The sequence below is a fragment of the Bufo gargarizans genome, chromosome 6, assembly GCF_014858855.1.
Source record: "Bufo gargarizans isolate SCDJY-AF-19 chromosome 6, ASM1485885v1, whole genome shotgun sequence".
Taxonomy (NCBI): Eukaryota; Metazoa; Chordata; class Amphibia; order Anura; family Bufonidae; genus Bufo; species Bufo gargarizans.
Genome location: NC_058085.1, coordinates 164,823,475 through 164,837,286, shown reverse-complemented (window position 1 = coordinate 164,837,286; position 13,812 = coordinate 164,823,475). Strand labels below are relative to the sequence as shown.

At 42.3% G+C, this 13,812-nt stretch overlaps 1 protein-coding gene across 1 annotated transcript in view; it reads left to right on the top strand.

Annotated features, from left to right (window-relative positions):
- CDH23 (cadherin related 23) overlaps positions 1-13,812 on the top strand; it is a 1,302,172-nt gene that overhangs the window by 528,248 nt on the left and 760,112 nt on the right. Inside the window, 2 exon segments of the mRNA XM_044299558.1 lie at positions 945-1,057; positions 9,679-9,867. Of these exon segments, the coding sequence (XP_044155493.1) occupies positions 945-1,057; positions 9,679-9,867 (302 nt within the window).

Sequence of the window (13,812 nt, the reverse complement as noted above, 5' to 3'; positions counted from 1 at the left end):
ACAGGTGTCAGGGTAGACTCTGGCGCAACAACCGGAGCGGCAGTAGGAGCGGGCCCAGGAGCGACAACCGACCCATCGGCAACGGAAGCTAAATGAGCCGTGCGTTCAAGCAGGGTTTGCAACGCCACAGCGAACCGACCCAACAGGTGATCCTGCTGATCAAGTCTGGCAACCAGCGTAGGTAGCGAGGGTGGCCCTGTACCGTCAGAATTCATGGCTTGGTCCTAATGTCATGGAACCATGAACCAGACGTACAACAAGAGATAAGTGGAAAATAAGAAGGTTTTATTGAAGAGCAAGCCGTAAGCAAAGTCCGAACGGATGGCTAAACCGAAGCAGGGTCTTGCGGAGACAGAGGTCAGGAACCAGAAGGGTAGTCAGACGAAGCCAGGAACAGGAACCAACGGGGTAGTCAGACGAAGCCGGAATCAGGAACCAACGGGGTAGTCAGACGAAGCCGGAATCAGGAACCAACGGGGTAGTCAGACGAGGCCAGGATCAGGAACCAGAAGCAGCAGCAGTCTTGGAAGCATGTGAACACAGGAGGACCAAGCAAGGAACTGAAGCCACAGACCTCCTATATATATGAGCTGGGCATCCAGCTCCTCCCAGTGGGAAGGAGGAGCCGCAGGGTGGGAGGCTACAAGAAAACCCAGAAACCAAGATGGCCGCCAGCACATGTCAAACGAAGGGAACAGCAAGGAGGTAAGACCATGACAGTTACCTATAAAGTACGACATCAATATTCGGCATACATTGTTACTCAACGCTTATTACATTTCCCTATCATTTTCCAGTAACTGTTAGAATTATTGTCATTTGTTTATTGCTCAGTGTGTGTCAAACTGTTCATGACTCTAATATGTAGAAATAGTTCACTTATTTGAACCAGTCTTCAGAGTTTCTGTGCTTCCTTTATAAATGTTGTAATTTTTTTATTGCAGGTAACACCAATAGTATATTTGCCTTGGATTATATCAGCGGTGCATTAACCCTGAATGGGCAGCTAGACCGAGAAAATCCCTTGTACACATCAGGATTCATTCTAACAGTTAAGGTAATGAACTTGTGTTTTCAACTACCTAGTTTATAATATTGTGAATTTAGTTCAGCCCTTAAAATGTCATTTTATTTTGTTCTTTTATTTTATTTTTTTATTAAAAAGGAAGTTTGAATTCCTTATATTAAAATGTTCTTTTTAATAAAGGAGGATGTCACAATACTGATGTCTGAATAAATAGAAAGCATAGGATTCAAGGCATTAATCTGATGCTATTTATTGTTATAGCCAATTTTATAATGTGTTTCCAGTTCATTTTGATCTGTTTTATATTATTATTATTTTTTTTTTTACATTAACAATTTTTATTGTTTTCACTAGATAGTCACAAATATCCATGGGTAAAAAATGTACATATACACTTGTATAGACAGGTTACAGATATAAGTGCAAGAAGCGAAATTGGGCCTATGACCGTCGTAAGACTGGTATATAGTTATTATACTTATTACAATTAATAACATAACCGTAACATAACTGTTAGAACAAGAAGTAGACATGAATGAAACCAACAGATTTTTGTCAAGGTTAGAGTGCTTGGCTCACATTTTATCAATAATGTTGCAGACGAGGAAATTTAATGTATGTAGGTAAACTACGAGAATTCCCTATATCTTCTCCAGGGTGACCATATTTGAAGGAAGGTCTGTCTTGATCTCAATTCCCAGTGGGAGATCTCTTCCAGTCTGTATATCTGATCTACTTTGTTGATCCATTGTTGGATCTTTGGGATTACAGGGGAGAGCCAGTGAGAAGGCAGGAGGATTCTGGCTGCTGCTAGAAGTATAGAGAAGAGGGAGGTTGTGTGTTTATTGCTGCCCTCCAGTCCCAGAGTGAGTAGAACCAGTTCCGGGGTACAAGGGAAGGAAGTTTTGCATATCTGGTTGCTAACTTTAACTATCTCCGACCACCAAGCACCTATTAATTTACAGGACCACCATATATGGAGGAGAGTGCCTTTCTCCTCCTGACATCTCCAACAGGAATCCAAAGAGCCAGGTTTATACAGGCATGTTTTGTCTGGGGTCTTATACCAACGTAACAGTACTTTGTAACTATTTTCCTGTATGCGGATACATCTAGAAATCTTATGTGGGGTAATTAGTATCCTCTTAATTTCAAGAGTTGAGAAGGATCGGTCCAAATCTCTCTCCCATAATCCAATTGCAGCAGGTTTAGAGGTGGAAAGGAGGGACTTGAGGGATTTATAAATTGTTGATATTAACTTGGGAGGAGGGTGTTTTATATTATTATTATTACTACACTATAAGCCATAGGGAATAAACTTTTTCCTTTACAATTTAAATGGAATATTTCTTTACAGGAAGCGCCTATTATCTTAGTCACTGTAGCATGAAGTTATGCAACTTAAGAATATGTTTAAGATCTCTGCTTGTCGTCATTCTCAGAGAACCCTAATTGATTTTGTCTTTGGGACCTAGTTCTGTTATGACCTGTTTCACTATCCCAAAAACAGAGGTCCCATGTCCGTGTTTAAATTGAGTTGTGGTTGAGTATGCTTCCTGTCACACCTTTCATAATCTCTGGGATAGTCAAGTCCACGCCATTCATAAAGTTTGAACAGAGTGGCAGTGTGGGACAACCCGTATTACGGTACTATGATCCTATGATAAAGACAATAATTTTTTTAACATTTTTTTGCTAGAAGTAGACAGTGGAAGTAAAAGCTAAAGAGTAGTGTTGGGCGAGCATGCTCGGCTGAACACCATTTTGACTTGAGCATCGCGATGCTCGGCCGAACACCGCGTGTGCTCGAGCTTGAGTCTCCTCCCCGCACGTTTGTTTGCTGCTATGCAGTCAATAAACGTGCAGAGAGGTACTGGCACTCACTGTAATTTCATAGCCATGTTGATTACTGGCATTACAGTGATTGGCTGTCCGAAACGCGTCATCAGGTGCTATATAGCACCCGATGACACGTGATTTGGCTCAGTCTTAGTCAGGGAGAGCTGCAGCAGAAGGGAAAGATAGTGTAGGGACAGGAATAGTTGTTTTCTTTTTTCAGGCAGGGTTTACTGTTGAAAGGTGTTAGAGACCCAAAAGTTTGGCTGCAATATATATTATTATCGCAACCTGCGCTAAATTGCGTGCAATTGTTTGCCACTGCTGACAGTGACACAACCTCTGCTACATCTGTTGTGATACATTTGCGCATCCTAAATATCTGTGATATTCAGCGCAATTGTTTGGCCCCTGCTGACAGCGACATTACCTGCGCTACATCTCCTGTAAAACGTTTGCACATCCAAAATATCTGTGACATTCAGTGTAATTTATTCTTAGCCGCTGGTAACAGCGACATTACCTGCGCTACATCTCCTGTATAACGTTTGCGCATTCTAAATATCTGTGTGACATTCAGTGTAATTTATTCTTAGCCGCTGGTAACAGCGACACTACCTGTGCTACATCTCCTGTATAACGTTTGCGCATTCTAAATATCTGTGACATTCAGTCTAATTCTTTCTTAGCTGCTGGTGACAGCGACATTACCTGCGCTACATCTCCTGTATAATGTTTGCACATCCTAAATATCTGTGACATTCAGTGTAATTTATTTGCGCATACACTTGCAAAACCTGCGCTACTGTACGTGTGACATACTTGCAAGCATATATACCATTTAATATACTCAAGGCAAGCAGTAAGGGGCGAAGAAGTGGCCGTGCTGCTAATGGTGAACGCAGAGTCCATGGCCCTGGGCCCGGTGAAACTGTGCCTGCTGCCAGAGCACAAGAAACACACTCATCCACAATGCCTAGCTTCATGTATCAGTTTGCAGGGCGGTGCAGGACACTGCTCTCAATGTCACACCAGTGCGACCAGGTGGATTGCAGCAGATAATGCTTCCAGTCAGTTAAGTCTTCCACAAAGTCCAGTCTCAGTAGCCAAAAGTTTGGTCAACAGAATCCTCACCCTGATCCTCCTTCCTCCCACCATGGAGGGTCTTGGCAAACAAGTGATCCCACACGGAATATCCGAGGAGCTCTTTTCATCGCCATTCCTTGATTTGGGCCTCTCACCAAGCCCCAAGAGGGACATGAGGAGATCTTGTACACTGATTCCTAAACTCTTGAGCATTCACAGTCATAAGATGATGGTGGGGAACGGCAATTAGTGTTTCACAAGGTGGATAATGATGATGAGACTCAGTTGCCAATAAGTCAACGGCAATTAGAGTCTCGAGAGGTTGATGATGAGTATAAGACACAGTTGTCAATAAGTGAGGTTCTTGTTAAGTAAACAAGTCAGGACGATGACCAGAGTGAGGAAGTGGAAGAGGAGGTGGTGTATGATGAAATCACTGACCCAACCTGGGAGGGTGGCAAGCCGAGTGAGGACAGCAGTACAGAGGGGGAGGGATCCGCAGCACTACAACAGGCTGAAAGAGGCAGTGGGGAGGCAAAAGGGAGAAGGCGGGCCACACCAAACAGGCCCGCTACTGTTCCCCGGAGCACCCCCTTGCGGAAATCTCCCTTGCCAGGGGGTAGATGTTCCGCAGTTTGGCGCTTTTTTGAGGAAAGTGCAGACGATAAAAGAATTGTCATTTGCAATCTGTGAGATACCAAAATGAGCCGGGGCATGAACACTAGCAACCTCACCACCACCAGCATGATCCGCCACATGGCATAAAAGCACCCTGATTGGTGGGCTGAACCCCTGGGTCCACAATCAGTGTCTGCAGGTAACACCACTGCCTCCTCTTCTCCTGTGTTACGTGCTGGCCAATCCCCTGTCCAAGGCGCAGGCCCGGATGCCTCCTGCCCTGCACCTGGACCTTCGCAAGCACTATCAGCTAGCACATCCACTTCTATGTCCCAGCGCAGCGTACAGATGTCACTACCCCAGGCCTTTGAACAAAAGTGCAAATACCCAGCCACCCAACAGGCCATAGCACTAAATGCGCAGCTTTCCAAATTGCTGGCCCTGGAAAGGTTGCCATTTAAGCTTGTGGACAGTGATGCTTTCTGCAGCCACTTAAACAATTGAACATGGACAAGAGGTGCTTTTGGCCAGGGACGCTACATTTCCCTGACGGCACAATTGGTGAACGCTGTGGAGGCCGGGAGCAAGTCATACCCTGTGATGGCACAGGTGCTACCAACAACAAGGATTGTGGGCCCTACTTCCATCAGGATTTCTGCCACCACCTACATTAGTGGCTGCAACATCCCCTTCTCCTCCACTTCCACCTCTGAATTCTTATCTTGCAGCACCAGTCAGCCGTCAGTCAGTAGTTGGAAGCAGTGTAGCACTGCAGTGGGGAAGTGGCAACAGGCTGTGCTGAAACTAATTTGCTTAGGTGACAAACAGCACACAGCTGCAGAGCTGTGGCAGGGTATAAGGGACCAGACTGTGTGGCTCTTGCCACCCAACCTACAACCAAGCATGGTTGTGTCTGATAATGGCCGTGACTTGGTGGCGACTTTGGAGGTCAGCAAATTCACACACATACCATGCCTAGCCCACGTGTTTAACTTAGTGGTTCAGCAGTTTCTCAACACCTACCCCAATTTGCCTGGGGTACTGACAAAGGTGCGCTGTGTGTGTGCCCATTTCCAAAAGTCATCTACAGCTGCCGCTGGTCTGGCAACGCTGGATCAGCGCTTGCAATTGCCAGCTTACTGACTGTTGAGCGACGTGAGCACACGCTGGAACTCCACGTTCCACATGTTGGCCAGGCTCTGTGAGTAACTGAGGGCATTAGTGGAATACCAGCTGCAACATGATTGTCGCCTTTCCAGTTAGCCTCCATTCTTCACAAGTGAGGAATGGGCATGGATCTCTGACCTCTGTGAGATTTTAAACAACTTTGAGGAATCAACACAGATGGTGAGCGGTGATGCCGCTATTATCAGCGTAACCATCCCACATCTGTGTCTACTGAAATGCTCGCTGCTCACAATGAAGAAGGACGCCTTGCATGTGGAAGAGATGGAAATGGGGGAAGACAGTACACAGGGTGATAGCCAGACCACCCTAACTTAGTCTCTTCAGCACGAATTGGATGATAATGAGGGGGAGGAGGACCAGGAGATGGTTGCCTCTGCTACAAAGGGTAGTACCCATAGTTTATTCCATCTGTTCAGCGTAGATAAGCCGAAGAGGAGGAAGAGGATGAGGAGATTGAGAGTCATCCTCCTGATGAGGACAGTGAAGTCTTGTCTGTTGGGACTGTGGTACACATGGCTGATTTTATGGTATGCTGCCTTTCCCATGACCCTCCAATTATACACATTTTGGCCAACACAGATTACTGGTTGTTCATCCTTCTCGACACCCGCTACAAAGAGAATTTTTGATCTCTCAGAGGAGACGAGATGAGGGGAACACACAGCAGTTCCAAAAGAGGCAGGGCAACAGTCTCCACACTCTCTAAGGCCTGGGACAGTTTCATGACAACCCAGCAACACCCTTACCCTGATGCACGGCCTAGTGTCACAAGGATGGAAAAGTTTTGGAAGATGGTGAAGGGGTACGTAGCAGACCGTGTCAGCGTCCTCAGTGATCCCTCTGTGCCTTACAACTATTGGGCTGGACACGTGGTGCGAACTGACATTCTATGCCGTGGAGGTGCTGGCCTGCCCTGCCGCCAGCGTTTTGTCAGAGCGGGTATTTAGTGCTACTGGGGGCATAACTGATAAGCTTACAGCTATTAGGGCATGCTGGCAGTTGTAGCTTTGCAACAGCTGGAGGGCCGCAGTTTGGACATGCCTGGATAAGCGCATCCGCATGTCAGCTGAAAATTCTGACAGGTTGACTCTTATCAAAATGAACAAGACCTGGATTGCCCCTCACTTCTCCACTCCACCAGAGGAAAGCGGCTGAATATAAAGGCACTTTAAATGTGGCTTTTATGGTGTATTGAATACACTGTATTTTCATGCACCCCTTCCACCACAAAAACGGGTATATGGTTCAATCTTCCATTTCTCGTCCTCGTCCTCCATCATATCAACATGCTTATTAGGCTGCCCTTGCTCCTAATGTTTTAGAGGGTCAGCTCAGCAGCAGACCCTCACCCCTAATGTTTTAGAGGGTCACCAGCAGGCCCTCACCCATGTTTTAGAGGGTCACCAGCAGGCCCTCGTCCATGTTTTAGATGGTCAGATCAGCAGCAGGCCCTCGTCTCTAATGTTTTAGAGGGTCAGCTCAGCAGCAGACCCTCCCTCCTAATGTTTTAGATAGTCAAATCAGCAACAGGCCCTCACCCCTAATGTTTTAGAGGGTCACCAGCAGGCCCTTGCGCCTAATGTTTTTGAGGGTCACCAGCAGGCCATCAATCATAATTTTTCAAGGCTGTGTATGATGCCCTCCTTTATGTGTAATGAAGGGTGTATTGTAGTGCCGGTTCCTTGTAATTTTTGGCAACCCTTTCACTTTATATACAAGTAAATATACAGGAAAAATGTTTCCTGAAAATTTTCCTCTAAAATAGATTTTATCTTCGGTTTTGTGCTTATTATTGTCAGTCTGTAAAAGTGGCCTGCTACTCGGACAACATCGTTCCCAGCAGCGACCTGGGAGTCCAAGATGCATCCAGACATCCTCCCCATGCTGTTCCCGAACCATTTCAGAGGTGTTTCCATCCATTTCTAACCTTTTCATGTGAACCAGACACCCTCCCCTCTTCAGAGCCAGGGAGGGCCTGGTTTAATGCTCTGGTTCTCCCATTGACTTCCATTGTGCTCTGGTGCTCCCAAAGTGTTCTACTCGAGCACCAGAGCACCCAAGCACTTTGGTGTTTGATTAACACTACAGAAGAGCTTTAAAAATGAATGCTAAAAGCATATTGAAAAATTGCAAAACTTTACATTATACAATGAATTGGCTTTACTGAAATACGCATTGCCCTATATCTTCATTTGACATACTTAAGTACATGGGGGGGGGGGGATTTATCATCCCCTCAGTGCCAGAAAAGGCGCAAACTGCAGCACTCGTTGCTGTTACACCAAATTTTACAATTTTTGGGGGGTTTTGCTTTCTGCTTTTCAAAGTGGTTACTGGTGAGGGGCTGGAGTAGGCGTCCATCATATGTATTATAATCTATACCAGGAATCTAGCGTAGATTATGGGGAAGATGTACACCTGCTCCCTTGCTGGTCTAGATCTCCACTTTGTTGCACAGACCTGCACGGATGTATCACACATATTAAGAGGCATGCACCTCTTACTAATTCCAGTGCATCTAAAGTAAGCAGGGGAGGGATTAAGACCTGTGTATAAAACATTGGTCTTGATAAAGGTCCCCCTTAGTTCTGAGTTTTTTCTAAAATCATAAGACTGTTTGCTTATTACATAAAAAAAATACTACTTGTGGAACAAGTACTGCAAATTTAAGAGAGCTCTGAAGCATGAAGGTACGTAATGCATTGCAAAAACTATTCTAGAGCACCCCTCTATCCGATTTTCAAGCTTTTAATTAAAATCAATAAGAGTTGGACCTGTTACTTAAAAGCATTCTGAGCTTTGCTTGGTGTCAGAGCTATGGAAGTAGCCATAGATCAGCAGATATTTAGTAGTACTATTGATTGGGCCAATCCCAGACTGTGCCAAAGGTGTAGAGATCATTTTTCAGTTCTAGAAGGGGCACCAGTCTTGTGGTGCTGGAAAGTGACACATAATTACAACACTTGACCTCTGATAAGATTCAGTCAATACCCTATTATCATCATAGTGGTACTTACGGTGCCTAGGTCTTTCATTTTCTTACTTTAATTGGAATAAGTGAACATAAGGAACTGTATCTCATTCATGGGAACAGAACATGCTGTATTGTGACAGAAAACAACAGGAGCATCCTATTAAAGACCTTTCTCCTTATGAAGTTGTCACGGTCATTGACAGGGTCTCGTCTACACAAAGACCAATTTGTCAGCTCAACAGAGAGAACAGTTTTGCCCTTTTGTTGCTCTGTATTTTCTGTCTGAAAACTATAGAAATCTTTAGCACATATATTACCTGAGAAGGAATTGTCAGGAAAAAAAAAAAGATATGCATGTTTACATTCTCCATTTTCAATCAGAAGTAAGCTTTTTTTTATTTTATTTTTTATAATTTCAACTTATATTTTAATTAACACAAAAGTACTGTGCATGAAATTCTTAAAGGGACTTCTGTCAGGGTATTTTTTTAAACTCTAATTTTTATTTTTTTTTAAATAGAATTTATGGCTGGTTTTGTTTTTCATTTTAGCAGTGCCATACCATTGAAAATGTAATACAAAATATTGTTCTTCAGTGGCAGTCAGCAAAGAGGGATAAAACTCCTGTATACATAAGTAACCCATTGTTAATTTACTGCTGCTGCAAGAGAAATATGTTATCTGTTAGTAGAATTGTACTTAAAGGCATATTAGACTAAATGATTTTTAGGCCTGTTGTCAGGAACAATTGTTTGTATTAACACTTCTTGATAATTGACCCATAAAATTGTGCTCTCGATTGGCCGATAAATGAGCAAACTCTCAATTGCTGGCTGATTTGTATCTTTCTTCAGGATAAAAGATGCATAATTATTGTCAGCACATGAATTTTTTTTCATATACTGTTATACAGTTTTTTTAATATTTTTATTTCATTTTACTATTTAAGGGAACTGAATTGCTGGATGACAGAAGTCCTTCTGATGCCACTGTGAAAACTACATTCAACATTCTAGTGATTGACATCAATGACAACGCTCCACAATTTAATAGCTCGGAGTACACAGTCAGCATTCCAGAGTTAGCCCAACTTGGTTTTGCGCTGCCTCTGTATATTCAAGTGCAAGATAGGGATGAGGTAAAGCTATTATCTACATACATTTTAATATATATATTTTTTTTATTATTGTTTAGAGAATGAACACCATAGTTACTTGACAAGCTGTAGATAAAGCTTAAAGAGCTTAAATATCTGTCAGCAGATATAAACTATCATATTGGCTGATGTGTTGCATATGGGCTTGGCAGCTGAAGGCATCTGTGTTGGTCCCATGTTCATATGTTCTTGCATTGCTAAGAAAAATTATGTTTTAATATATGCAAATGAGCATCTTGGAGCAATGGGGGTGTTGCCATTACACCTAAAGGCTCAGCTTTCTCTGTAACTGTGTGCCCTATACTCTTTAAGTGACAGGACCAGGGAGTCAAAATAAAAGTAAAGTTCCAAAATAAGCACAAGAGATGGCATTCACCGGTATTGTCCAAAAGTTTCTTTATTTATCACATGCAGTAAATGGCAGTAGGGGTACAGGACCTTAATCTGAATACTTTTATAATTACATGTAATTTAAAATTTAGCATAGCCACTGAGTTATAAAATATATCTGTATAGCACCAGATGCAGTTCATTTTATTATTTCTTTTACCTGCTCAGTAATAAGGCCACACATGCTCAGTTTCATCCTTCAACTGCCTCCTGAGCTGTGATAGGGTGAGCTGAGACACGCCCCCTGCTGCTGCAGAAAAGACAATCCCCTTGAGCTTTCAGCTTGATATAAATAAAGTAAAGCAATGAATGGGAAAATATCAGGATCCATGTGAGGTACAGGGTTGGTTCTAGTGTTGTTAGAAAGAGGTTCTCATGCACTATATGATGTCTGATTTTCATATTTTATATTAGTCATGGGATAACCCCTTTAAGGAGCTAAATCCGATACAATGTCAGGACTACTAAACAATTAAAGGATAACTGTCATATTTTTTTTATTTGCTGGTTTATGAGATCTAGGCATGTATACCTGAGTTAGTCTGTCAATGATTGCCAAACGATCTGTAATTACCTTATAATAACAGCTTTCATTAATGTCTCCTGTCCCTTTCCACTGCTTCCTTAAAAGACCAATGCTATGGCTCATCTGTCTCCGGTAGGAACACAGAGAGGTGGTCCTTGACACTGCATGCCTGCATTAGGCTTCAGAGTGAGGAGGCGTGTCTCTCAGTAATCCAATCTGATTGGCTGGCAGGAAGCTGCTGGCTACAGCAAGTTTGTATGTGACCTGAGGGAATGCAGTTTTGGCCTCAGAGAACTGGCAAATGAGCCATCTTGAGAATATCCTCATAATATAGGATTCAGAACAGCTGTAACTAAGGGGAAAACTCAAGGAAAACAGTGGTAAGTGAAGAAACTAAAGATCGCTTTATGCATAATGCTGCTGCCGCAGTAACATATGCTAAAATTGTTTTTTTTAATGAAAATATGACAGTTATCCTTTAAGTAATTAAAGTGTTAACTATTTACTTGTGAATGATTTTGCCATAGTCACAGGTTTCTCATCAAGCTATATTTAGTCATAACAGTAGTGTATAAAGATTAACAATTTCTACAAGCGCTCATTTTAGACTTTCTAAAATAGAGACCAGCAACCTTTGTTACACTGCTAAATAAATTTCCATTCCAAAATGCCGTCTATTTTGTAATAAATATTTCATGTATGCCTTAAAGGCATATTTCAGCTTTATGATTTTGATGACCTATCCTCGAGATCGGTTATCAATATGAGATAAGTGACCTCACTGATGAGCCTTTCCAGGCAGGCGGTGGTAGTCAAAATGTGGTTGGAGCCAGAAGCAAAAGACTCCAGTGGCTGTGCAGCTATTTGCAGCTTAGCTCCCATTCATGTCAGCACAGCCAATATACACTAAATGAAGCCTTCTGCTTCTTGCTCCATCTCCATCTCCCCCAGCTATCCAGAACAGCTAATTGGTGTGGAAGCTGAGTGTCAGACCCCCACCGATCTAATATTGGTGACTTATCTGGAGGATAGGTCAGGAATATTGAAAACTGGATGGGTCATCAACATAAAAAAGCTGAAATATTGCTTTACTTTTAAAAATTTACTGAATATAATCCTATAAAATGTAGACCTGTGTAGAGGTTTACTAGCTTTCTATGCCCATATTTTCAAATAACTGATCCTGCATTGTTTGTCTTTTTCCATTCTTCTGAACATGATAGATAAGTAATTACACGACACATCATATTATGCACCGCTTCTGTATAGTGTTTTCCAATCTTTCTTGTATTCCATGTGGGCCCTACTTCAGCTTTCTCATATACAGTTATCTCCTCGTTCATACCCTCTGTGGCTCTGTGTCTGCTTAGAGGCCTTGGTGGCCAGACTGTGTTTTGAAGCTCAGAGATCCCTACTGGTTACCTCCTGTCCCTTTCATTTTGTTGCCTTAGCACCTTGTAGAGTTATATCAAGATGGAAATTTCAAGATAGAGAAGTGAATTGGGATCTATTTCTGTCAACATTATTATTTTCTTTTTTAATCAACACATGAGGCTTAATATGACAACAGTGATTTATCTCTGGAAAAGAGAAAAACAATAAGAATTTAAGACAAGTAATAAGAAAAATGTACACAAAAATGTGTCAACAGTCTTTTTCTATTTTTACTAACATTATTGTAATTGTGAACCACTGAAGTTGACATATTTTTTGTTGTTGTTCTGATGCAATTTACAAAGTGGTTTTAAACTGAGCAACTGCACTATATAACAAATGTATTCTTAGTATAAAGTATATGTAGGTATCTAGCCTGGTATAGTTTATATTGTGACCGTCATAAATAATGTTTAAAATAAAGTGTTGCAGGAAAAAGTTTAGAGATTTCATATTCTTCACAGGTATGTTTTAAAATGACCTGTCTGCTTCCAGTAAAACTTGTGGGCTAATTGCTCTAATTAATTTGACTGGAACATGTGGCAGGAGGCTCTGAGTAGATGTCAGAAATCCCTAACTCAACAGGCAGCTTATGCCATTTAGGTCTTATTATTTTAGCATGCCATTCAGGTCATTGTTAAGAAAATTAAACCTTAATTTTATAGTAGGCAAATGGGAAATGAATGTGGAAATAATGGCAATTTGTCCTTATGATTGTGAATGCAAGGATTGTTCATGGCAGTGTATAGAAAATGAATACCTTTTTGCATTGCCAGCATGTTATATAGCATGTTATATTCAAATTGATGCTAATGTACTGTTCTATAAACTGAAGTATTGTGGTTTACCACAATTACCTTCTTCTGTAAAAAAGTAAGGATAACCAGGTTCAGTTAATCCTTTTTACAGCTTAGGCGAGGGTGGCACCCAACTGGAATATTGCACCAATTTTATTGTATAATAGGTAACTTTATTTCAGTACTCGCACAGAGGCATAGCAAACTTAATGGATATAGTTCACAGAAGTGGCACAAATGCTTGGTGGTTCCACTCATGCTTTGTAACATGTTATACTTCATAGTTGCTAAAGACCAACTATTACTACTGCTATAGCAGTCCCTTACTGAGGCACAGAGAACTGTGAGGCACACTATTAGTTCCTAAAGGGTCAGATTGCAGCCCAAGATGGCTGTCAGTTTTGCCACTATTGTCACCACCATAATCACATGTATGAATGGAGTCACCAGTCCCCCCCCCCCCCAACCTTTTCTTCAGGGCAGGAGCAGTGAAGACTGAGAGGACTCCACTGAAAGCTTTCCTTGGGGCTACAAGGAGGAGGAGCAGGAGGAACACTGTGACCCCTGGCTTCACAGCAGAGGGTTGGACTCTGAAGTCACCTCCACATCATCCTGCTGCCACTGAGAGGAGGAGCGAGTCATCCAATAAACAATATCATCCTCTCTCTCCTCAACTATAATGTTGCGCCTTTCCGAAACCAACAGGGACACCTGCGGCCTACTATTACTACTATTTCTGGCCGGCTAGATGGTGTTGCTACTACCCACATTCTGGCTCTG